Source organism: Podarcis gaigeae (genome assembly GCF_964106915.1).
Source record: "Podarcis gaigeae genome assembly, chromosome: 5".
NCBI classification, from domain to species: Eukaryota; Metazoa; Chordata; class Lepidosauria; order Squamata; family Lacertidae; genus Podarcis; species Podarcis gaigeae.
The window spans coordinates 65,772,467-65,795,074 of record NC_139681.1 but is presented as its reverse complement, the minus strand read 5'-3'; the positions used below and the strand labels follow the sequence as shown (position 1 = coordinate 65,795,074).

The 22,608-nt window shown below is 43.8% G+C and overlaps 1 protein-coding gene and 1 long non-coding RNA gene across 4 annotated transcripts in view; one reads left to right on the top strand and one right to left on the bottom strand.

The window, feature by feature from the left end:
• Positions 1 to 255: 255 nt before the first annotated feature.
• On the bottom strand, positions 256 to 765 carry LOC310846016. Its single transcript, XR_014565082.1, has 2 exons — positions 632 to 765; positions 256 to 429 (listed from the first exon to the last, which is right to left on the bottom strand). It is a non-coding gene; the product is annotated as an uncharacterized lncRNA (long non-coding RNA).
• Positions 426 to 22,608, top strand: part of ANO7 (anoctamin 7) — a 34,512-nt gene continuing 12,329 nt past the window's right edge. For all 3 annotated transcript variants that reach the window (XR_014565072.1, XM_083741813.1, XM_083741814.1), the window contains exons 1-13: positions 426 to 1,695; positions 6,325 to 6,590; positions 9,706 to 9,781; positions 10,716 to 10,876; positions 11,785 to 11,892; positions 14,531 to 14,673; positions 16,601 to 16,658; positions 17,236 to 17,346; positions 19,328 to 19,493; positions 20,269 to 20,359; positions 20,739 to 20,835; positions 21,571 to 21,714; positions 21,799 to 21,936. Coding sequence is in view for 2 of the 3 variants with exons in the window: in XM_083741813.1 (XP_083597939.1) it covers positions 6,354 to 6,590; positions 9,706 to 9,781; positions 10,716 to 10,876; positions 11,785 to 11,892; positions 14,531 to 14,673; positions 16,601 to 16,658; positions 17,236 to 17,346; positions 19,328 to 19,493; positions 20,269 to 20,359; positions 20,739 to 20,835; positions 21,571 to 21,714; positions 21,799 to 21,936 (1,530 nt within the window). In the remaining variant the exon portion in view is untranslated. The remainder of the gene's footprint in view (positions 1,696 to 6,324; positions 6,591 to 9,705; positions 9,782 to 10,715; positions 10,877 to 11,784; positions 11,893 to 14,530; positions 14,674 to 16,600; positions 16,659 to 17,235; positions 17,347 to 19,327; positions 19,494 to 20,268; positions 20,360 to 20,738; positions 20,836 to 21,570; positions 21,715 to 21,798; positions 21,937 to 22,608) is intronic.

Genomic DNA, 22,608 nt, shown 5'->3' with positions numbered 1-22,608 from the left:
TTTGAAATCGTCTTTGTAGAACAATTTTCTCCAAAGAACTGAGGGCATTACATTGTAACAATATGGCTGAACAGTGAATTGAACCTGGGTCTTCTTGGTCGACCTAGTGCAACGCTGTATTCAACTTATCCCATGGCTCTCCTGCAGAGAGTGCCGAACTTTTCTTCAGGAAAGCAATTCCGGTCAAGCTGAGCAGAGTAATGTATGGTGCTGTACTGGCCTTGAGTAAAGAGATTTCACTCCTGAGAATTTGGCACCACAGACATTGCAATCTTTATTGATCATCTACCTACGAGTTTTCTCTGCATGTTGAAGTGATTTCTAAATTGACCTCTCTGTTGTACCCCTGCAGCAGTATGCACTAGTCACAAGAAGGAATCAGAAAGCTGAAGAAAAGCCAATGGAACAGCTGGCATCTAGAGGAAAGAACTGGGAGGGGGGAGCAGTGTTAATGTTAATACCTTTCAAGTTTATCTTGGAAATAAAATGTTAGTTCAGTTGAGGACACAAACCACAGGGAAATGGAACCTATAGAAATGTAGAGTTTAATGTAGACGTGAAAAAAGTTGATGCTCCACTATGTGTATGACTTGCGCCTAAATGTTACCCATCTTGATTGATCCCTGGGTACCTGTAGGTGTGAGGAATGCATATCCTGTAAAATTAAGTACTCTGGTTTTCCTGGTCCTTTCCTTGCCTGTGTTTTCCCCAGTTGCCTGAAGGTTTTCCTGTTGTCTGAAGACTGAGCTTAGAAGTTAGTTAGGTTTGTTGGTTTCAGAGCTGCTGAATGCCAAGCTTTCCATCACTCTCCAATTATGATCTCATAGGCGACGGCTTCAGAACTCTCACGTTAGCAGCAGCAGGTGAGGTTTTAACAACTCTCCGTAGGACAGATTGTTGTCTAGGCCCTCCCCAACCTGGAACCCTTCAAATGCTTTGGACTACGGCTGCCCTCCACCACAGCTAATGGAGGAAAAGGCTATCTATGGTTACTAGTCATGAGGAATGTGTCCTACCTCTCCTATTGGAGACGGTTTGCCTCTGAATACTATTTGCTGGAAAATGACTCCAGAAGAGAGGCCTATTTTGCTTATGTCCAGCTTGGGGACCTCCCATAGGTAACTGATTAGTCACTGTAGGGAACAGGATGCTGGACTAGAGGCCTTTATTTGCATCCAGTAGGGCTCTTATTAGGAAACAGGAGGCATCCAATGGAGTGAAGGAGCAGTAGTCCCTCCTCCCTTTTTTTCTTCCCACCTCCCCTTCCCATTGATCAGACAAAGACTCACTTGACATGCTAAAACCTGACAAAATGTGGCTGCTTACGTTTATGCTCGGTTCTACAGATCCACACCCTCTTACCAAACAAAGGCAAGGTCCGGTAAAATTATTAAACAGGAACGGTCTTGGGAACCTGCCTGCAAGTTTCAGATTCCTCCACCTTATGCATACACCCAGGAATCTCTTGGAGTGGATGGTGAACGGCAACAGAGTGGAAAAGTAGAGCAGTGGCATTTTACTGACTTCAAAACTCAAAGGAAGGAAGACCAGGAGGAGGAGGTGAATAACAGTACGTTTAGCATCCTTTGTATTTCCTTGGAATCTCACGGGATACGTGCAATGGCGCCACTATCTGATAGCAACTCAGCAGAGGGAGGGAGAGTATGGACACAGTAACTTCATCAACATTACCAGGTATTTTACAAGCAAACCTTTCTGCATATAAATTGGAAAGCAATGCAAAGTAGTGTTTGGGCATCAGGGGTGTTTGGGAATTTTGAACTTTGATTGTCATACCATGACCAGATTCAAAGTCCCTCCCACCTTGCATTCACCCCAGCTGAACTGGGAAGCTCAGCTCCAGTCAAGCCTAAGTCTGTCTCCTGCCTAGATTTCTTGTCTTATATGTCTGTTTTTTTGCCATGATAGAATTTGACACCATCCACAGTCTGAAACAACTGGAGTGCAGCAGGTAGCTTCATTACAATAGCTGCATCTGTCTAATGAAGTGTTGGTTCAACACCATCCACTAAAACAGGTAGCCAGTGTGAGCTCTCCAGGTATCATTGGACTACGGCTCCCATCATTGTGCCATTGTAATGGGCTGGTGGGTGTTGTTGTCCTACAACATCTGTAGGGCACCACGTTGGCTATCCCTGCACTAAAACCCCAAGTAAGCAAGCAATGCCACAAACTGCAGAGTAAAACCTCAAACTCACTAACCTAATCTGCCTGGGATGGAGGAAGAAATCCTTCCAGAAACTCAAATCACAGGTCAGCCCAACTTTGAACTTGTGGCCACCACTGAAAGAAACTGCTGGGGTGCAAGTCCCCCTGATGTGTTAGCTGTGAAACAGAAGGGCTTTTATGTATTGCAGTGGTAGGATTTTGCTTTATTTATTTCTCAGGTCCCTTTGGCATTGGGCTGAGCATATTTTCTGGTGGCGGGAGATGGGAGGGAGAAAGACTTGCAGCAGGACATCTTCTCAGATCAGACTCATCTTTGAGTCTGATCTGTACTAGCACTAGTTCTCCAGGGTTTCAGACGGGGGTATTTCCCAGCCCTAACTGGAGATGCTGGGATTGAACCTGGGAATGTTCTGCATAGAAAGCACGTATTCTACCACTGGGCGATGGCCTTTCCCCCACTTGCACTAGTGGATGTCTACATCAGAGAGATACATTCCATCACTAGTTCCAATGCAGTACAATCCTGCGTTTGTCTAATGGGATATAAGTGTTACTGCGTTCAATAGGACTTAATCCCCAGGTAACTGTGTATGGTAGATGTGACTAACCTGTAGCCCTCCATATGTTGGGGGATGACAACTCCTAACATCCCTGGCCCTGGCATTGCTGGTTGGAGCCAATGGAGTACCAAAGCATCAGGAGCTCAGAGAACCACAGGTGAGCAGGATTGCAGTCCTGCTCCAGAGAAGTAAGAAGAAATACCTACTTTATTCATTTATATGGGATATTTCTAAACCTACCCAGACCCTGAGATCATCTTCTGGGGCCCTCCTTCGTGTGCCGCCTCCTTGAGAGGTCCAGAGGGTGGCAACATGAGAACGGGCCTTCTCTGCAGTGGCTCCCCATCTGTGGAATGCTCTCCCCAGGGAAGTTCGCCGGGTGTCTTCATTACACACCTTTAGGCACCAGGCAAAAATGTTCCTTTTTAACCAGGCCTTTGGTTGACCTGATCAACATCCCATACCCATTTAAAATGTGGCTCTTTTGGGGGGGGTTATTATTGGGTTATTGCTTTTATTTTTATTTTATATACTGTGATCTTTTTATGTGAACTGCCCTGAGACCTCCAGATATAGGGCGGTATATAAATTCAAATAAAAATAAGAATAATTAAACAAAAAACAAAAAAACTGTTAAACGTTACCAAATACCATCCTGTTGTACAACTGCAATAAATAAAACAGTTAAAAACAAATTTCCAAAGAGAAATTAGATACTGTCCCCAAGACAATCTTCAGTTATTTATATTCAGATGGTTTGCATCAGTTGTGAAAAAGAGCTGGACATTGGTGCAGGATTCCATAATTAGGAAGCCTAGTGTAGAATTTGAAGTCCATTTAGGAAGTTTTTTCCAAATGGTTGAAAGGCATTAATTAGTTCAGGTTTGCTATCAATTCACCATGCAGTGAATGCGGCTTTTTTTTCTTGGAAGCTAACATTTTGTTTCTAATTTCACCCTCCAGTCAACACACAAACTGAAGTAATAGAGCCAGTAACCACAACTAGCCTCTTGTCCTTTTCCTGAATCATTTCTGGTCAGACAGGTTTATACTGCTCATTTACCATAGTTACACAACCCCAGCTGAGCTGCCAGCTGGCAAATTCAGGAAGCTGTCAATTAAGGGTGAAGTTTGCTTTCACTTCCTATGTTTCTAATTCGGACCCTTGATTTGAATTTCAAAGCCAAGGTGTAAAAGAGCTCAAACACAAAATCTGCATGTCTGTTGTTGTTTTGAAAAGATATATTCAACATTTTAGTTATGTAAAATAGTCTGGCATGGTTTTGCTGCTGCATATCACTCATTATATTGGATATGCACTAGGACAGTTCAAGAAGAGAGTTTTATATCCGTTGTCCTGGCTCTCCCTGCCGAACAAAGAACTCAAGCTCCCAGTTCAGTTTCTGCCAAAGTCTTCAATGCATAAATCAGAACAGTACAGAGGCAAAGCACAGATTAATTACAAGGTGCAGCAAGCGCACAAGAGATACAGATACAGTATATGGCTAAGCACAAGCTAAGCCATTGATCCAACAAGCCACATGCCCCCCTGCACCTTGCTTTTTGAAGGGCAGGGCGAGCACAGCATTTAGTGCAGCAAGCAATGGGAATCTCTGGAGTGAGCAAACAAGCCGGCGCTCCTCCCTTTACACCTCAACTACTCCCTTGCCTATCCTCTCTCAGCTTGACCCTCCCCTCATAGCTTTGCCAAACCCCTCTGTGAAGCGGCTTTCCCCCTCCACTAAACAGCTCACCTGAGCCCAAGCTGCTTGCTCAATTGCCTACCACTCTGTTATCATGCGAGGGACGTGGGTGGCGCTGTGGGTAAAAGCCTCAGCGCCTAGGGCTTGCCGATCGAAAGGTCGGCGGTTCGAATCCCCGCGGCGGGGTGCGCTCCCGTTGCTCGGTCCCAGCGCCTGCCAACCTAGCAGTTCGAAAGCACCCCCGGGTGCAAGTAGATAAATAGGGACCGCTTACTAGCGGGAAGGTAAACGGCGTTTCCGTGTGCAGCTCTGGCTCGCCAGAGCAGCGATGTCGCGCTGGCCACGTGACCCGGAAGTGTCTCCGGACAGCGCTGGCCCCTGGCCTCTTGAGTGAGATGGGCGCACAACCCCAGAGTCTGTCAAGACTGGCCCGTACGGGCAGGGGTACCTTTACCTTTACCTGTTATCATGCTAGAGTTGGCATGGACACCTACTGGTGGTCACGCAATTTGCAGCATGACAATAGCCTTTTTAATATGTATAGGAACATACATAGTATAGTGGTGCCTCGGGTTACGAACTTAATTCGTTCCGAAGGTCCATTCTTAACCCGAAACCGTTCTTAACCTGAGGTGCGCTTTCGCTAATGGGACCTCCCACTGCCAGCACGCGATTTCCATTCTCATCCTGGGGCAAAGTTCGCAACCCAGAGCAACTACTTCTGGGTTAACAGTGTTTGTAACCCAAAGTGTTTGTAACCCGAGGTACGACTATTCTAAAATTATAAATAAGACGTTTGTAATCTCAGCAGAGGCATCCTGTGAGGGCTTCTGTGGTTAAAAGGCGGCCGTTCCCTTTTTTATTTCTCCCCTCCCCCCCCCCACCACAACTAAGTCCCTCATGACAATGTCTGAGGAGAAAATTGTAGAGAGCAAAGGGAGTTCTAGGACCAGCCATAGCTTGGATATACAGACATAGTTCCTCTCATCTAATCCCATTTGATCTTCTATGCTCTCACGAGTTTAGAATTCCAGGATATTGGGCAGTATATGCAAACTAACAAACAAATAACCACTTGGAAGAGCTATCCCCATGTGCATGTTCATAACTCTGGCCTTTACTGGCTGGAGGAACAAGAGAGGCTACCTTAAGGGGTTTGGCTAGCTAGAGAGCCTTTCTCAGCCTCCTTCCTTAAGTCAACTTTTCTTAGGTTCCTAGTCTAAGCGTTTAAAAGTTGTGGCTCAAATTAGAACACGAGTGTCAGTGAGTGCATATAAGAGTTAAAATTCCTTGTAGGAAAAGTCCATCGAACTACCTTTGGGCCTGCTCCCCAACATTTGAAAGTCAAATCCATAGGTATTTCCATTGTTTGCCTAGCAAAAGGAAATGTCCGTTCTGCTGCTTAGCAGGCTGCTTCAGTACATCTGGTGTGGTGTTGACTATTCTGGCAGTGAACTACACTGAGCCATTTCCTTCTTTCTGGCTACTCAGGTTGGATTCCTAAAAGGTGGAAGCTTTAAGCAAGTGAGCGGGTGTCTGTGGCTACTCTGACAACACTGGCTATTTTCAGACGTGACTTGAAGGAGCTACGTCTGCCTGCTTTTCTTGCAGGGCAGTCCTCCAACTGGACTTGTGGCCACGTGTGCTTACCATACTCTTCCTTCCCCTTTCCCATATGACTTTAACAGGATGTTCTGCTGCCTTTGTAAGCAGCTGGACTGGTTAGACAGGGAGCAGATTGCCAGCAGTAGTGGTTGCATTCCAGCTGTCTTCCTGAGGAGAAGGGGTGGGAAATTTTCTCCTTGCAGCACACATGCTTGGACTCTTCTGTGCTTTCCTGCACACTCAGTTGTTGGCTCAATTCCTCCTAGACGGCTTGATGGTGGCATGAAAAATAAAGATGCAGCGGAGAAAGACCAAAGAGGATGACACTTTGATCACAGATGAGCAGGATTTCCAGGAGGCCGGTTATGGGAGCTTAAAGACCACGGAGGACTACATATATGAATTCATCACCTTGGGCCCCGAGAAAGTCTCAAAGCAGACCACATATGAAAGCTTTGCTGATAACTATGGGCAGAATATAGAGGATGCCAAGGGTGGGAGGCAACCCATGAGTTACCCTGAGGTCCCACGGGTAAGAAAAAATTACTTGTCTTTTTTAGGGTTGAGGAAGAACTGGCTGTTTAGGTACATATTTTCTAGGCAGAGGTGGGAAAACTCAGGGCTGGGGCCAAAATCAGCCCTCTAATCCTCTCTGACTGGCCTTCAGGACTCTATGTGCCAATCTCCACCCAAACCCCCTATTCCCAGGACTCAGGACTCACCCCTCACCAGCCCTGCCTTGAGTGTTTTTGCCTCACCATAAAGTTGTCCTTGGACTCAGATAATGTCTCTTATCCTTTGTACAGTAGACTACATTCCAGTCACACAAAAATTAGAAGTTCCTCCTACACACGCACCCCTTCCTATCTTCCAGGGCCAGTGAGAAGCGTGGCCCAGAAAGGAAGAGAGACTTAGGAAAAGTTCAAAGGGCCAGACAGAAAGGCTCTGAACACCACATGCTTTAAAGTTAGAGGCACATCTTCTACAGCAGGGATTCTCAAACCATTTTCCTCTGGGCCACATTTTCAGAATACAAATTTGCTCACACCACATTTTTAAAGTGATAAGATACATTGGAAAACAAAAAGAAACAACTAGCTGTGCTTTTAAAGATCCATATCCTGCAAATAAAAATATAAATATTTTGATCCTATCCTATCCTATAGGATATGTTTAAATATTTCTTTGATTGCCTCTGAATCTTCCTGCCGCACTTGCCACCCTCTCCTGCCACACCAGTGTGGTGCACAACACTCTTTGAGAAGCACTGTTCTAGACAGTATTGTTACAAAAGCCCGGCGCCTGCCTCCTCTCTCTGCCAAGCAGTGGCCAGAGCGCATGGGGTCACAGGCACACATACAGGGTCTGTGTCCCTTCAGAGAACAGAAGGCACAGTGGAGGCTGCCATGCTTTAAGAAATAGGGTTTATTTGTCTATTAATACCTTCCATCTGCATGGAGGGCATCCAGATCTTACAGCATGGCCCAGAGCATGGGCAGGCAAACTAGGGGCCGGATCCGGCCCAATCACCTTCTAAATCTGGCCCACAGACGGTCTGGGAATCAGCGTCTTTTTACATGAGTAGAATGTGTCCTTTTATTTAAAATGCATCTCTGGGTTATTTGTGGGGCATAGGAATTCATTCATCCCCCCCAAAAAAATATATAGTCTGGCCCCCCACAAGGTCTGAGGGACAGTGGACCGGCCCCCTGCTGAAAAGTTTGCTGGCCCCTGGCCCAGAGCATTGCAGGCAGTCCTTCCTTCACCCTCACCAAGATGGACCTCCCCTTTCTTCCTCTTTCTTTTTCCCAGAAGCCACTTGCCCTCCCCCAGAACAGTTACCCTGGCAACCTTCCAACTCTCCAGTCTCTTGTCACACCTGGGACAAGGAGTTGTTGACCCTCAGTTGCTCTCTGTTGTAATGCTAACAGCTTTGCTCTTCCCTCAGCCAGCCAGACTGGTTTGCATAAGGCTGTCCAGGAATCCCCCTGCAGTTTCTTATTCTCCCTTCATATCGCAAAGAACCCCAAATCCTAGCATTTATTAATTTCTAGGGTTTAGAGGAGTCCTCCCCTATTTCTATAACAGTAGAATTCTATAGAGCCCTATTGTGGAGGAGATGAGCAGGGATGGGGAGGAAGGTGTTTTTGCCCTCACACTTGAACTGTTGGGAGAAGAAAGGTACAGTGGTACCTCTGGTTAAGAACTTAATTCGTTCTGGAGGTCCATTCTTAACCTGAAACTGTTCTTAACCTGAGGTACCACTTCAGCTAATGGGGCCTCCCACTGCTGCTGCACGATTTCTGTTCTCATCCTGAAGCAAAATTCTTAACCCGAGGTACCACTGTATTGAGGCAGAACAACCCAGCCCTCCACCAGCCAGCAGTGTGATATCAGACCTGACATGAGAAACCTCTGTTCTCTAGCAACAAGACCTAGATTGATTTACACCCCACTTTATGTGAGTGGGATTCCACTCATGCAAAGGGACTTCCTCTTCTCCCCCTTGAAACCCCTTGTGTCTCACAAAAGGCTGCTCTAGTAACAGTTCCCGAACCCTCACGAGCAGATTTTGAGGGGCACTGGGGCGGGGGGAAGGCCAAAAAAATGAATTTCTGCCAAGCAAGTAGAAATCTGTTCTGCTCATGCACACAGCTTTGAATACAACTCATGGTTACTGTATATGACTTGTATATTATTCAAACTAGCTTGTCCTTATTGAGGAAGGAAGGGGAATAGGCAGATTTGGATGTAGTAGTGCAAGGTGGTAAAACTGGGCATGAGAAAAGCTAAATGGTAGTTGGGTCAGCCCTACTGTGCAACAAAGTTTAGCTGGTGGCTTTAGGAAGTGGAATTTAGGGGAACAGATGAAGGTACGGTAGTATTTGGTGTCTCATGGAGGGAGACTTTTTCAAGTGCTAGCAGGTGATGGTGCCATTTGGTGCTCTGTTTCAGATGCAACAATGGCTTGAGCCAGTATTGATAGGTTGTTTCATCCCTCTTGTAACTCTGCAAAGTGAGACGTTCAGCTACAGGACCCTCTTTGAGGTTATGGTAATAGTTGTGGAGGGCTGAGGAGAGCCATTGATTGTATTAGCACGTAAATGATAAGCCATGAACCTTGCATGCATCCTAATTGTTTCCACTTCATGTGAGTGGGCAAACAATCTATAATAGCTTAAGGTTGTGTCCCAATCCAGGATTGTGGTTTGTTTCTTCTAGGCAAGCCAGGATTCATAAGCCAGCAGCAAACCTTGGCTGACAGCAAGGCTAACCATCTTGGTTTGTTAGAGAGAACAAGCTGTGATTCCAGGATTTTCCTTTCCAGATGACTTACCCACTTGCATGAAGGGTATAGTGAAACAGATTAGGAGTGATCAAGCTGCGTGCATCAGTGTGCAGCCCATGCAAAGCACAGTATATTAAGCCAATGTTCTTGCTTTGGCGTTATGCGCAAACACTGCCATACTGAGAGATTCAGCACTCAAGGCTGGAGCAGCAAATTCCTGCTTCTTGTATTTTGGTGATGATTTGGACAGACCAAAAATGATGGCACCATTCTAATCTCATTTCAACAGCTAGTACTGCTGGACTGAGAAATATGACCCTATCTACTTTTTCATTCATTACTAACATTTTGTTTACAGAGGAATAAACAAGTGCCATTAAGCCATGCTGTAAAGAGCACTGCGAACCTCTTCAGTGATGAGACAGCCAGGATAGGTAAGAGAACACAGTTCATCACTAAATGTACAAGCTGGGTAAAGATTTCTGAGATCAGCAGGACTTCCCTTTTGAAAGGATATCATAGAATCATAGAATTGCAGAGTTGGAAGAACCTAAGGGTCCTTTAGTCCAACCCCCTGCAATGCAGGAAGCTGAACATGTAGTTCCCCATCCAATTTGAAACCATACCTGAACCTACTTAGCTTTATCAATGTGCTAGCAGTTGCTGCACCACTAGGAGGTGGTCATTCTTGAAGCAATGCTGCCTCAGTTCCTTTCCATTTTCCTTTCCTTTCCTTTCCTCAGTTCCTCTGAGAACTCAGCAACTCTCTTATAGACACGTTTTACAAGTTTTATTCTTTTTGCAGATTTTAATTTTAAGTATGTTATTCAGGTTTTAATTTTTTGGTTTTGTAACAAGTGCATATAAACCCCCCAAAAGTTCAGGAACACAGTGACTGGAAAATTGATTTGTGCATGAATTCCTACTCCTAACTGCTGAAGTATTACTTTTCTCAACATAGTCAAAGTTAAACCCCCCCCCCAAAAAAATTCTCTTTTCTGTTCTGTTCTTAGATAGAACCATATATGATATTGAAAGGCTGAATTTGTCTTGAATGTTTTGTAATGTCGATCCATCTTTTTCTTTTAAAAATCAGTTAAAAACAAAACAGAAATGTGATTTTCCTGTGCATTTGCGTGCTCTAATTGGACAGCAGGAAAAGGTGATAGGAAGTGCAGCAAGAGTGAGTCCCTAGTCTGTTCCTACCTTTCCTGTAGCACCCTGCTGTCATCTAGGATTCCCCTATGTCCACTCCATGCTGTTCCCCATACTTAGGATGTGACAGATGTTTAGGATGACTAATTGCCTTCCTACTTGGCTTACTGCTGATGTTATATTTGTATTGTGTGTGTGTGTGCTTTGTCTCAGACTTTATTCTGGTATGGGAATCAGATTACCAGAATTTGGAAGGACAAGGTGATGTGGCTGAGAAATCAAATCGAAGGCAGAAGAGATCGCTTGAAATACATAGTGTGTGGCGAGAGAATTTTCTGAAGAAACTCCAGAAGAAAGGGATTAGAATGGAAAAGGTAACCGGACTCTTCTGTTCTAGTATTTTGTGGGTTTTGTCTTGGTCAAGTGCTGGGTGTAGCGGGGTGGGGGATGGAAGAGACTTATTCTTTTAGCTTTTTCTTGATTGTTACTGATGTATCTGTCCTCCTCTTATTTAACCCTTTTAAAGTTCCACTGCTCAAAATTGTACCTGAAGAGTGGAGGGCCAAACAAACTCAACTGTAAGCTCAGCTCCAGTTCCCCTCATCAACAGAGCCCTACTGGTCAAAACTGTGGCTGTGTTTGATTACTCACAAGGTTAAAAATTAAAGCATAATAATACGGGTGGGTCAACCTACATCCTTTCTGTAAATAGAAGTCCCAATACCAACATTTTGTGTATTTATTTTATGGAATTATTTACACCCTGCCTTATTTGTAGTCCAAAACATCTGGTGGGCACCAGATTGGTGAAGACTACACTAATGCAATGACATGGTTTCAGACATTTTTTTCCCTACTGCATCACTGGTTTATGAATGTGTCCAGTACTGTGGATATGACTATACCTTTATGGCAACCTGTGGGTCCCTGGATGTTTTGGGACTACAACTCCCATCACCCCTAGCTAGCAAGGCCAGAGCTCAGGGATGATGGGAGTTGTAGTCCAACAACATCTGGGGACTCACAGGTTGAGAACCGCTGCTTTGTGGGATCAAAGCTAGTAAACTCACTTTTGGGAAAGGAAAAGTTGAGATTAATTTCAGCGTAGTATAGCTGTATGAAAGTAATGGAAACAGCTGCCCTATGATGCAGAGGGCTACATACATTTGTCCTCAGCTGTAGAAGATTGCTTGAGTGCCTCATTAAAAAAATACTTGTCTTGCAAAGAAACTCCATGTAGCTGACTGACCCTAATGCTTCCCATCTCCTTTTTCCTTTCTAGCACATTGCCCAGAATGCAAGGAAGCTGGTGCACTTTATATTGCTGAGCGCTCCTTGGAGTGTGCTCTGTTATTATGCTGAAGACCTCAGGCTGAGGGTTCCCTTGCAGGTGAGAATGTTATGGAGCTTAAATGCCAGTGGGTCAAACTTTGTTCTCTGCTTAGGTTGTAAGTTTCAAGGTGGCAATGCTTCTGAAAACCAGTTGCTGGAAACCACAGGAGGGGAGAGTGTACTTGGGCTTGAGTTCCCACAGGCATCTGGTTGGTCACTGTGCAAACAATATGCTGGACTAGCTAAGCCAGGTCCCTGCAGTGCTTGTCAGAAGCCCAATCCTGTTCTTGGCATGACAGCGTAAGTCCAGCAACTCTCTTAGCCAATCTGTTGCAGAAGCTGGCTTGACTTGTTTTTTAGGTCTTGCTGAATCCATTAATCAAACCCCACATTTACTAATACCAGAAATTATGGGGAGAACCTGGCAACCAATAATTTTAGGAGAAAGTTTCCACCTGCAAACCCATAACAATGCAAACAGCAAATGGGGCGGTAAGATTGTTGTTCCTGGACTGTGTCTTATCAGACTGCAGGTGGAGGTGGGGGGGTTGCATATTTAAATGCTACCCCATTAAAAAGGTTTTCTACATAACATTCTATGTTGGAAACAAGAGTAGGCAAGAATCTGATTGTGGAATCCAGTTTCTATGTACAGGCTTTTGTTTTTATTAGGCAAAAGCTTGTGTCATTTGGTCCTCCACCAAAAACCCATGGGTCCTCTCTTCCCTGAAACTGGGCTTGAAAGAAGCATTCTGTTGTAGCCAATAGAATAGTGTTACAAAAGCTGGGTGCCTGCCCCTCTCTGCCGAGTGGTGGCAAGAGCCCAAGGGGTCCCAGGCACACACACAGGGTTTATGTCCCTTTGGAGGATAGAAGACACGGTGGAGACTGTTCTGGCTTTAAGAAATATGGTTTAATCACCTATTTCCACCTTAAGTCTGCACTGATCTTATGGTATGATCCTTTCCTGAAGCAGTTGTGCAAGCAGTTTTGCCAGCATCCCCTTCCAGCTTTTCTTCCTCCTCCTTCTTCCCGGAAATCTCTTGTCCTCCCCCAGAGCAGTTACCCTGGCAAGCTCCCAAATTCCCAGTCTCTAGTCACACCTGGGGTGGGGGGGAGGAGTTACCTTGTATTGTTAATGGTCCTCTACGAACCGTTGCTCAGTCCCTGCTCCTGCCAACCTAGCAGTTCAAAAGCACGTCAAAGTGCAAGTAGATAAATAGGTACCACTCCAGCAAGAAGGTAAATGGCATTTCCGTGCACTGCTCTGGTTTCACCAGAAGCGGCTTAGTCATGCTGGCCACATGACCCAGAAAAACTGTTTGCGAACAAATGTCGGCTCCCTCGACTAGTAAAGCGAGATGAGTGCCTCAACCCCAGAGTTGTTCACGACTGGACTTAACTGTCAGGGGTCCTTTACCTTTTACGAAAAACTTGGCCTATCGCTCAACATCCAAAAAACCAAAGTGCTGCACCAACAAGTACAAAACAACCCCTCTGCAGCGCCACAAATCCAACTCAATGGCATAACGTTGGAAAATGTTGATCACTTCTCCTACCTGAGCAGTTATCTTTCCACAAGGGCCGATGTTGATGCCAAAATCCAGCATCGCCTGAGCTCTGTGAGTGTGGCTTTCTCCCAGTTGAAGTGCAGAGTGTTTGAGGACCGGGACATTCACAGGGAAACCAAAATGCTTGTTTACAAAACTATCATACTACCAACCTTACTCTATGCTTATGAAACATGGACCACTTAAAAACGCCATCTCCAACTCCTTGAAAGTTTCTATCAATGGTGTCTCCAAAATTTTTTACACATCTCTTGGGAAGACAGGCGAACTAATACCAGTATACTGGAAGAAGCAAAGATCACCAGTGTTGAAGCGATGATTCTTCAACATCAACTTCATTGGACTGGTCATGTTGTGTTGATGCCTGATTATCATCTTCCAAAGCAACTACTCTATTCCGAATTTAAAAATGGGAAGTGTAATGTTGATGGTCAACAAAACAGTTTAAAGACTGTCTGAAGGCAAATCTTAAAAAATGTATTATAAACACCAACAGTTGGGAACCACTTGCCTGCTAGTGCTCCAATTGGAGAACAGCCTTTACCAAAAGTGTCATGGGGTTTGAAGACACTTGAACTCAGGACGCAAAGGAGAAACGCGCAAATGCACACCGTGATCAACTCCTGCCCAGAAACCAATGTCCCCACTGTGGAAGGATGTGTGGATCCAGAATTGGCCTCCACAGTCACAGACTCATTGTTTAAACCGTGTTTATGGAAGACAATCTTACTCGGCTACGAGTGATCGCCAAAGAAGAAGAGATTGTTCTTTTGATAGCCATAGCTCGCCAGGTTGGTTTGCATAAACAGCCCAGGAATTCCCTGTCTGGTACATATCCCCATTAATCAAAATCCTAGTACGGTATTTATTCATTCTTAGGATTTAGTGGGGACCCCCCTAGATCCATAGCAATAGATTTTCTGTGTGTGTGTGGTACCCACAAATGGGCCCCAAAATGTTGCCAACCCCTGCTTTAACAGAACCTCAGGTTCTTTCACCTTCTGCTTGGTCTTGCCTGTGTTATTTCTCTTTCCTCCCTGTCTTGTATGCAGACTGTTAAGAGTGTCCCCCTCCCTGCACCTGCTTAGCATATACAGTAGAGTTATCTGTTGTTTTATCCCTCAGGTTGTGCCCAATATTCAGGCTGTAGCTAACTGGTCTCACAGGTTGCTGGTGAAGCTGGGCATCCCCAATATGCTCTATGATGAGGTTCCTAACTTTCCCTTGGATTATTACACCTGTCATTTCAAGGCAAATAAATTACCCTGGTAAGAATTTGGAATTAATTATTCTTTGACCCACCCTCTTCCCAAATTAGAGCAGACATACAGCTATATAAAAATGTCACTATTTTGGTTTTATTTGCGTTTTTGATTTTCCGCTATCTGCTGCTTTCATGTAGCACCTTCTCGTTGCTTTTATTGATGTTGGGAGATGGCTTTTGGAAAGCCCCCTCAGGGGCTCTTCATGTGGAAAAACAGGGCAAAATTTTAAGAAATACACCTTACTACTGGCTTTAAGGTTGCAATTCTATATCCACATACCCAGGAGTAAGCCCCATGAAACTCGGATGGACTTCTTAGTCGACATGGTTAAGACTGCAGTATGTGGATAGAAAAAAGTCACAATACCAGTCATATTTGGGAGTCAAGTGTACCTTAGTAAACCCATGTGAACAAGATACCTCGTGGATGTTATTAGGCATGACCCCACTTGCAAGTTTAAAAATATCATGCCTTTATTGAGGCCTTCCCTTTTCCAATAAGACAATATAGTTACGCAGAAGTTTTGTTTTTCATGCATTACAAATACTTACCTTTTAGGACACATCTCCTTCCGAGTCTGCTTACAGTAAACCTTAAACTAAACTTTAATCTTAAAAACCACAATGAACAACATAAATATATTAAGAAGTAATCAGGATCCCTCCAACAAGGCAGTTGGTGATAGAATGGCCTAGTGGGGTGGGGGAGGGGAGACCAAGTGAATCGGGCTTTGATGCCATCTTTTTCAATATCACATCCTGCTCTCTCTAAAATGTTCTGCATATTGACACTTGTTTTATATTCTATTATACATCACCTAGAGACTTGTTGCATGAGGCTGCTGATAAATAAGTAACTGGGGTCAATAGTGCCTCACAAACTATATGGGAGGATCTGAGGGCTTATGTACACTTTCCTTTCCTCTGCTCTTTCCAGGCCAGGTATCCTCTGAGATTTAAAGCTCTGTGTCCGAAATCCTTTTTTTCTGCTCTGGAGCTTTCTTTGCAAAAAGCTGATCTTTAAAGCTCAGTTGTAGCAAACGTCAATCCACAGAAAACCCAAATTAACGTTTGCTCCAATTCAACTATAAAGAGCGGGTTTTGTGGAGAAAACTTGGGGCAACACAATGCACCCCCGCACGCTCTGACATGGAGCATTAAAGCATGGGCCTCTGCCTAGGAAGAGCGTGGCAAAAGCTAAGTGTGAATAAGCCCTAATTGTCTCAGAAGTTTTTTAAACACACACATTATATTTTACCAATAACTTCTCCTTTTCTCGGGTTGCATACACATTGCGTATACATTTAAATCACACTCAAAGTACATTTCTCCCCTCAAATAATTATGAGCACTGTAGTTTACCCTTCACAGACTTACAATTTCCAGTAAGCTTTAACAAACAACCATTTTCTTGAGGGAGAAAATATGCTGTGAATGCGCTCTAAAGTTTCAGTGTGTATGCAGCCTTGGTGTTAGAAGTGGTAGGCTCTAGGATTTCTGAGGCTGCCTCTCTTGACATTCCTGGTGATCTGCATATGTGTCTAGTCTTTTTTGATCAGAGATCTATAGTCTAGACCATGCAGTATTCTTCATATTTGTTAAGGATTAAAAACTATTACAGTGGTACCTTGCTTTTCGAACATAATCCATTTGAGTTCTGAAACGTTCGAAAACAGAAAACTCAATAGCCGACAGCTGGGCCTCAGGATTTTGCACTCAGCAGAAGCCACGTGGCATGTTCGACTTCTGAGGCATGTTCGAAAACCGAAGCATTTACTCTCGGGTTTACGGCATTCAAAAACCAAAATGTTCATCAATGGAGACGTTTGAAAATTGATGTATTAGTTTATTTGGGATTAAAAGCAATTATTCTCTCCTGCTTTGAATTTTCAGTAAGTTGTTGTTGTTAATATTAAACATTTCTCTCCAAGGTTTCTTGGGAGTGAACATCACGATACCTTCTTCAACACCACACAGCGACACAGAATAGTAAGTCCCAAGTCCACATGGTGAAATGAATGCAAGCCTGGTGAAGTATGCAATGGGAACTGGAACTTGACTGCAGCTTCAGCACTCTTGATGGGTTTTGATATCCACCCAGTATGGTTACTGACTGGGCACAGAATCAAACAAACAAACATTTCACTTTTTCCCCTCATCCTGGCCTTTATTCTCTCTCTCCTTATTCAGTTTTTATCTGCTATTTTCTTCTTTGGTTGTGACTTTTTCTCCCTTCATCTCTCTGTACAATGCCTGGCCTGTTTTGCCATTTCATTGGTCTCAAGATTCCCTTTCCTACTTCTTAACTGAGTGTAGCAGGTAGATTTATCTGTGATGACATTATGTTAAAAAAGGTAAAGAAAGAAAAACCAAGTCCTGTCATCCAAATTAAAGTATAGCTAGACTCCTGATAATGAGAGAAGGAAATGTAAAGTGAGAAGTAGAATATGAGCAGTTAATCAGAATGATGGTGGAGAGGTACTATTGCAGATTTACTTTTTTAAAAAATATGGATGATGGCTGCTAACTGTAGAAGTCAAAATAACCTCTTTGTGCTTCCCTTCAGCTATATGAGATCCTGGCCACCACGTCATATGGCAACCCAAAGGCAGGGCAGGTTGGAATAGAAAGGCTGCTGAATGAGGAGGTCTTCACAGCTGCATTCCCATTGCATGATGTAAGTTGGCAAGTGCTCTTCCTATTCCACTTTCAAATGGGTTAGTTAGCCCATAGTGAGACTGAAATAGAAAACAGGGAGATTTGAAAACATGAGCAGGCTGGCAGTGGCCTCAGGTGAAGGTCTTTCCATCATCACCTGCTACCTGACCCTTTCAAAAGTGTGGTGAACCTTTGGCCCTCCAGTTGTTGCTGAACTTCAAATCCCGCCAGCTCTGTCTATTGGCCATGCTTACTAGGGCTTGGCGCTGTAGGTTAAACCACAGAGCCTAGGAATTTGCTGATCAGAAGGTCGGTGGTTCGAATCCCTGCGACGGGGTGAGCTCCCGTTGCTTGGTCCCTGCTCCTGCCAACCTAGCAGTTCAAAAGCACATCAAAAAGTGCAAGTAGATAAATAGGTACCACTCTGGTGGGAAGGTAAACAGCATTTCCGAGCACTGCTCTGGTTCGCCAGAAGCGGCTTAGTCATGCTGGCCACATGACCTGGAAGCTGTACGTCAGCTCCCTCGGCCAATAAAGCGAGATGAGCACCGCAACCCCAGAGTCGGCCACGAATGGACCTAATGGTCAGGGGTCCCTTTACTAGGGCTGATGGGAGTTATAGTTCAGCAACAACTGGAGCACCAAAGGTTCCCCCCACCTGCTTTAACTGGAGATGCCAGGATGCCTTCTGCATGGTAATGACCCTGCCACTGATTTTGTGGAAATGTATGTCTCCAAGGACATCACAAAACTGTTCACTCTCAAGTATACAATCTTCCTGAAACAGCAGAATACAGGATGTGCTAATTATGTATATAGGGAACAGGATCCTATGTAAAGTCTAGAGTGGGAGTTGTATACAATGAGCTCCACTTTAGAGTGCACTTCCTTGCTGCAGACTGCTGTTTATATTGGCTAAACAGTTGTGCCTACATATTACCATAGATAGCAAAGAATCAAATGATCTCTTTTAAATCTTCAGCTAGGTCTTTTGAGTAGGCATTTTGCTCCTTTACAATACTGTAGTAATTTCACAAACAGAACTTCATTAAACCCAAGGTGAGGCTTCTTCAGGTATCTGCAGTGGCACAGGAAAAGTGAAACTAAAGTAATTATTTTGGCCCTAGGCAAATGTTACGGAACATCACCAAATGCAAACAAATAGATATACTGGATTCTTTCCTTGTAGCCTAAAAACACCAGCCTTATTTGGCTTGCATTTGCCTTTGATCTGTCTGCATTTGGAATGGAATAAAGATTTGCAGGACTTGCTGAGCTTTCAAAATCTGAGTTCTGACCTACTTTGGGAGCTAAACAGCTATTTGCTTTATTTTAAAAATAAGTAAATTTGATGTAGCAGAGTTTGAGAACCCTGGCTTTAAAGCTCATGAATTATTCTGACTGTGCTGTAGATAGTTGGGGGGAGAAATTCAGTTCAGTTTGCATCACAATGCGAGCTTACCCAATTTGTTCTTTCCAAAGCAATACATGAACCAAAACGCAGCCGTCCTTCAGAATTTGCAATTGATGTGGAAAAATGGGAAACTGGACTTAAGCTTGGAAAGATGAAAAACTGAGTGAAACCAAATTTGACAGATTCCTTCATCCCTAGCTGAGTGTAGAGCATCAGACAGGGTTTTGGCAAGCAGAACCCACCCCTTGCAGTTATCATCTAAATATCTCCTTGATTGTTCGGAAGACAAACAATATACTTACAGTTTTGGATTTTGTTCATGCAATTCTGTGAAAGAGTGAATAGGTTTAATACTGGGCACCCCGTTTTCTCTGTTACAAATGAGGAAGCATTTTTTTTTTTTGTTTTTATTTTTAAATACATATTAAAATTGTGACCTATTCATGAAGGCTGCAATTGATTATTCTATTTTAAAAAGATACGTTATTCAACTCTTAACAGGGAATTTCTGCAAGTTAATATAAAACACAGCACATTTTAAACAAATCTGTACTTGATATGGGTACTTTCCCTCTTCTGCCAAAAGGGTCCCTACAAGATTCCCCAGAAGGAGATTCCCCATATTCAGCTAAATCAGAGGCAGATTCTTTTCCACTACTGGGCCCAGTGGAGTAAGTGGAATAAGTACCAGCCATTGGATCACATCCGCAGGTACTTTGGGGAGAAGATTGCTCTCTACTTTGCCTGGCTTGGTGAGTAAAAGGCCGCTTATGTCCATTCCCCTAGCATCTTGTTCTAGTGCCAAACTGAGCCCAGCGTGGTTATTCTGAAATGGATTTCCCCTCCTATTTGCTCCATAGGCCATAGCTGTCAACCTTTCCCTTTTTTAAAGGGAAATTCCCTTATTCCGAATAGGATTCCTTGCAAGAAAAGGGAAAAGTTGACAACTATGTCCATAGACATGGGCATGTCAGTCAGTATAAACTGTTAGCCTGTTCTCCAACCTGGCAAAAATGTGCATTTTAGTAAGCCAGGTAACTGGTAATGGAGAACTGGGGGCATTTCACCATTACAGACTTTAACTGGTTTTGTAGTCATTCCCTGGAACTAAAGGAATTATGGTTCACTGGAGGAAGAGATCTGGAATCTCTGACAACAATATAGTTGTCAACTATTCTATGGGAAAAGGCATGACTGGGTAGTATAAAACCAATATAAGTCTGTAGTGTAGAATAGTGTTTTAAAAACGTGATTCATTTTGCTGTATGCGACTAAGAAAGTTTGCCCATGGAGGAAATAGATCAGTGCTTTTCTTGCAGTCAGAATGCACCCATTCACATCCCTAGACCTAGCACTTTGCTATGCTTGGAAATATAAGCCTTTTTTGTAAGATGGGTCCTTTCCACAAAATGAATTAAATTGGTTCTGGCTTTCTGGAAAGCAAGTTGGTGATGGGCAACATTTAGACATAGGTAGTGAGGGCTCCCCTTCTGCAGTTCTAATATGCTTTTACCTCTCTTCATTTAGGTTTCTACACTGGGTGGCTTTTGCCAGCAGCTGTAGTGGGGACACTAGTCTTCATAATAGGCATATTTATGATGCTTGATGACATCCCTACGTAAGTTCTAATTTCTTCTCTTCTTTCTCACTTTTCTGCTTGTAAAACCATTGACAAGCCATTTGGCTTTGTAACCCCCTGCTTTTCCACAGATCTGGAGCAGAATGTGGCAGAGATTTCTGCTCATTAGACATAAGTTCCTTGGGGATATCAATAGAATGCGAATGGGGGCTTTGCCTATGCAGCTAGTGTTAAGTAGTACCTAATGTGGCCATACCTATCCTTGCAAGAATGGGAAAGGCAGCCTTAGGAACAGCAAGAGCCAAAGGCCAGAAAAACAAAGTGTTTTTTGAAGAGAAGCTATGAGTCAGTAATTTTAATGTGGTGGGTTAATTGCTTTTTTCCTACCCTTTTATTTTTGCTCCCATCTGCACAACAGGAAGGAGATCTGTACCAGTGAGGGGAAATACAACATGTGCCCACTCTGCAAAGTCTGCCCCTATTGGAACCTCTCCACCATTTGCCCAATGTTTCAGGTACAGTTTGTGGCTCTGGGACAGCACTGATTCAAGCATAACGGTGAAGCATTTGTCAACACTTCATTAAAGTCATGTGTTAGATTAGGAGTACGTTGTGTGTTCTCAGATAAAGGGTTACACAGAAAAGTACATTGGATTTATTGTGATATGCTGATCTTCTACACTTCCATGTGGTTCAGATAGCCTCCTCCACACTTACTTTGCCTTGAGCCTATGTACTTGCCCACAGACTCAAGGCAAGACATCAGCTATGTGCTATCAGCTTCCACGTAAAAAATAATTTGATCCAGTCTCTGTTGATGTAGCATTTGTTCACCACATTAAACTGATACTCGATCTTTCACATTGCGTAACACAACTTTTTGAACTCAGGGCTTGCTTTTAGTGCACAATGCAACTAGCTCCACCTTTATCTTTTGGGGCCAAACTACATGCAACGTCAGCAGGCCCATGTCTTAAAATGTAGGTTTGCCTTTAAATGCATGTAAAGTGGGTGACTGAGATTTAAAGGGACTTGTGGGCAGGGAAGGTTTAGCAGGAACCGTGTTTGTCCCCCTTTGCTTCTTTAAACCACACCCCTGCTCCTCACTTTGTGATTTGGGTAGAACTGCATTTTAAAAACTGGGCTATCTGTAGTTTGCCCTTGATACATATTCAACTCTGTCACAGTCTAAGAGTGTCTTGGCACATGCTTAAGTGCAGCTCCTTCCCTTTTCTCCCTATTCTTTTCAGGCTGGTCGCCTCTTTGATCATGGTGGGACTGTCTTCTTCAGTATCTTCATGTCTTTATGGGCAGTCACATTTCTTGAATACTGGAAGCGGCTGAATGCTACCTTGACATACCGCTGGGACTGTTCAGACTTCGAAGATATCGAGGTACTAGCCTTGGGGGGGGGGGGCTCTAATACCACAAAAGCCCAACGGTGACACAGAGCCCACTTCAGGTTTCCTTTGTTGTAGGAACGTCCACGGCCCCAGTTCACTGCTATGGCACCCATGACAACCACAAATCCAATCACTGGAGCGGAGGAGCCCTATTTCCCCACACGGAGCCGTTTCAAAAGAATCATGGCTGGATCAATGGTCATCATCATGATGGTGAGGGAGCTGCTGTTTGAGGGTGGAGGCGTCAAATAGGATGCAATCCTCTTGAGTAGGGATAGGGGAGCAATTTGATACAGTTCACATTTAGTGGTGAATCTATCTAATCTGCACTTTCAAAAACAGCATGAGAACTGAAACACAGGCATTATTTGAAATTCATACTTATCTGAATTTTTCAATGCAGCTCTCCAACCAATGTTTACAAAAATGCATACATTAGGTAAAGGATGTGTTCAGTTGAATATATTAGTGAACATAAAAATGCATTATATTAAGTCTGCTTAAGTCCAAGTCTGCTGTGGCTGTGGGAGAAGCCAGAGCCTCATGGGTGTTAATGCAGTGAACCCCACTATCATAGGCTCAGGTTGTATATATGTGTAAATAAACCATATATCATAAAGACATTACAGTCTCTACTGTGCCTCATTTCTAAAAGGAAACACATACCCTGGGTAAGTGCACCTGGTACCCCTTGAATCTCACACCACTCAGGGAGATTGAGATGGCATGTAATAATATGTTATTTCTGCCCTCACGTCCTCTCTCTTGGTTACCATTACTACTTCTTGCTTTTTGTTTGGATCAAAAGCCAAGGAACAAGCTACTCAGAAGGGAGGAAATCACGGTTTCTATGTCCGTTGTGGCTTCTATGGTCATTATTGATGA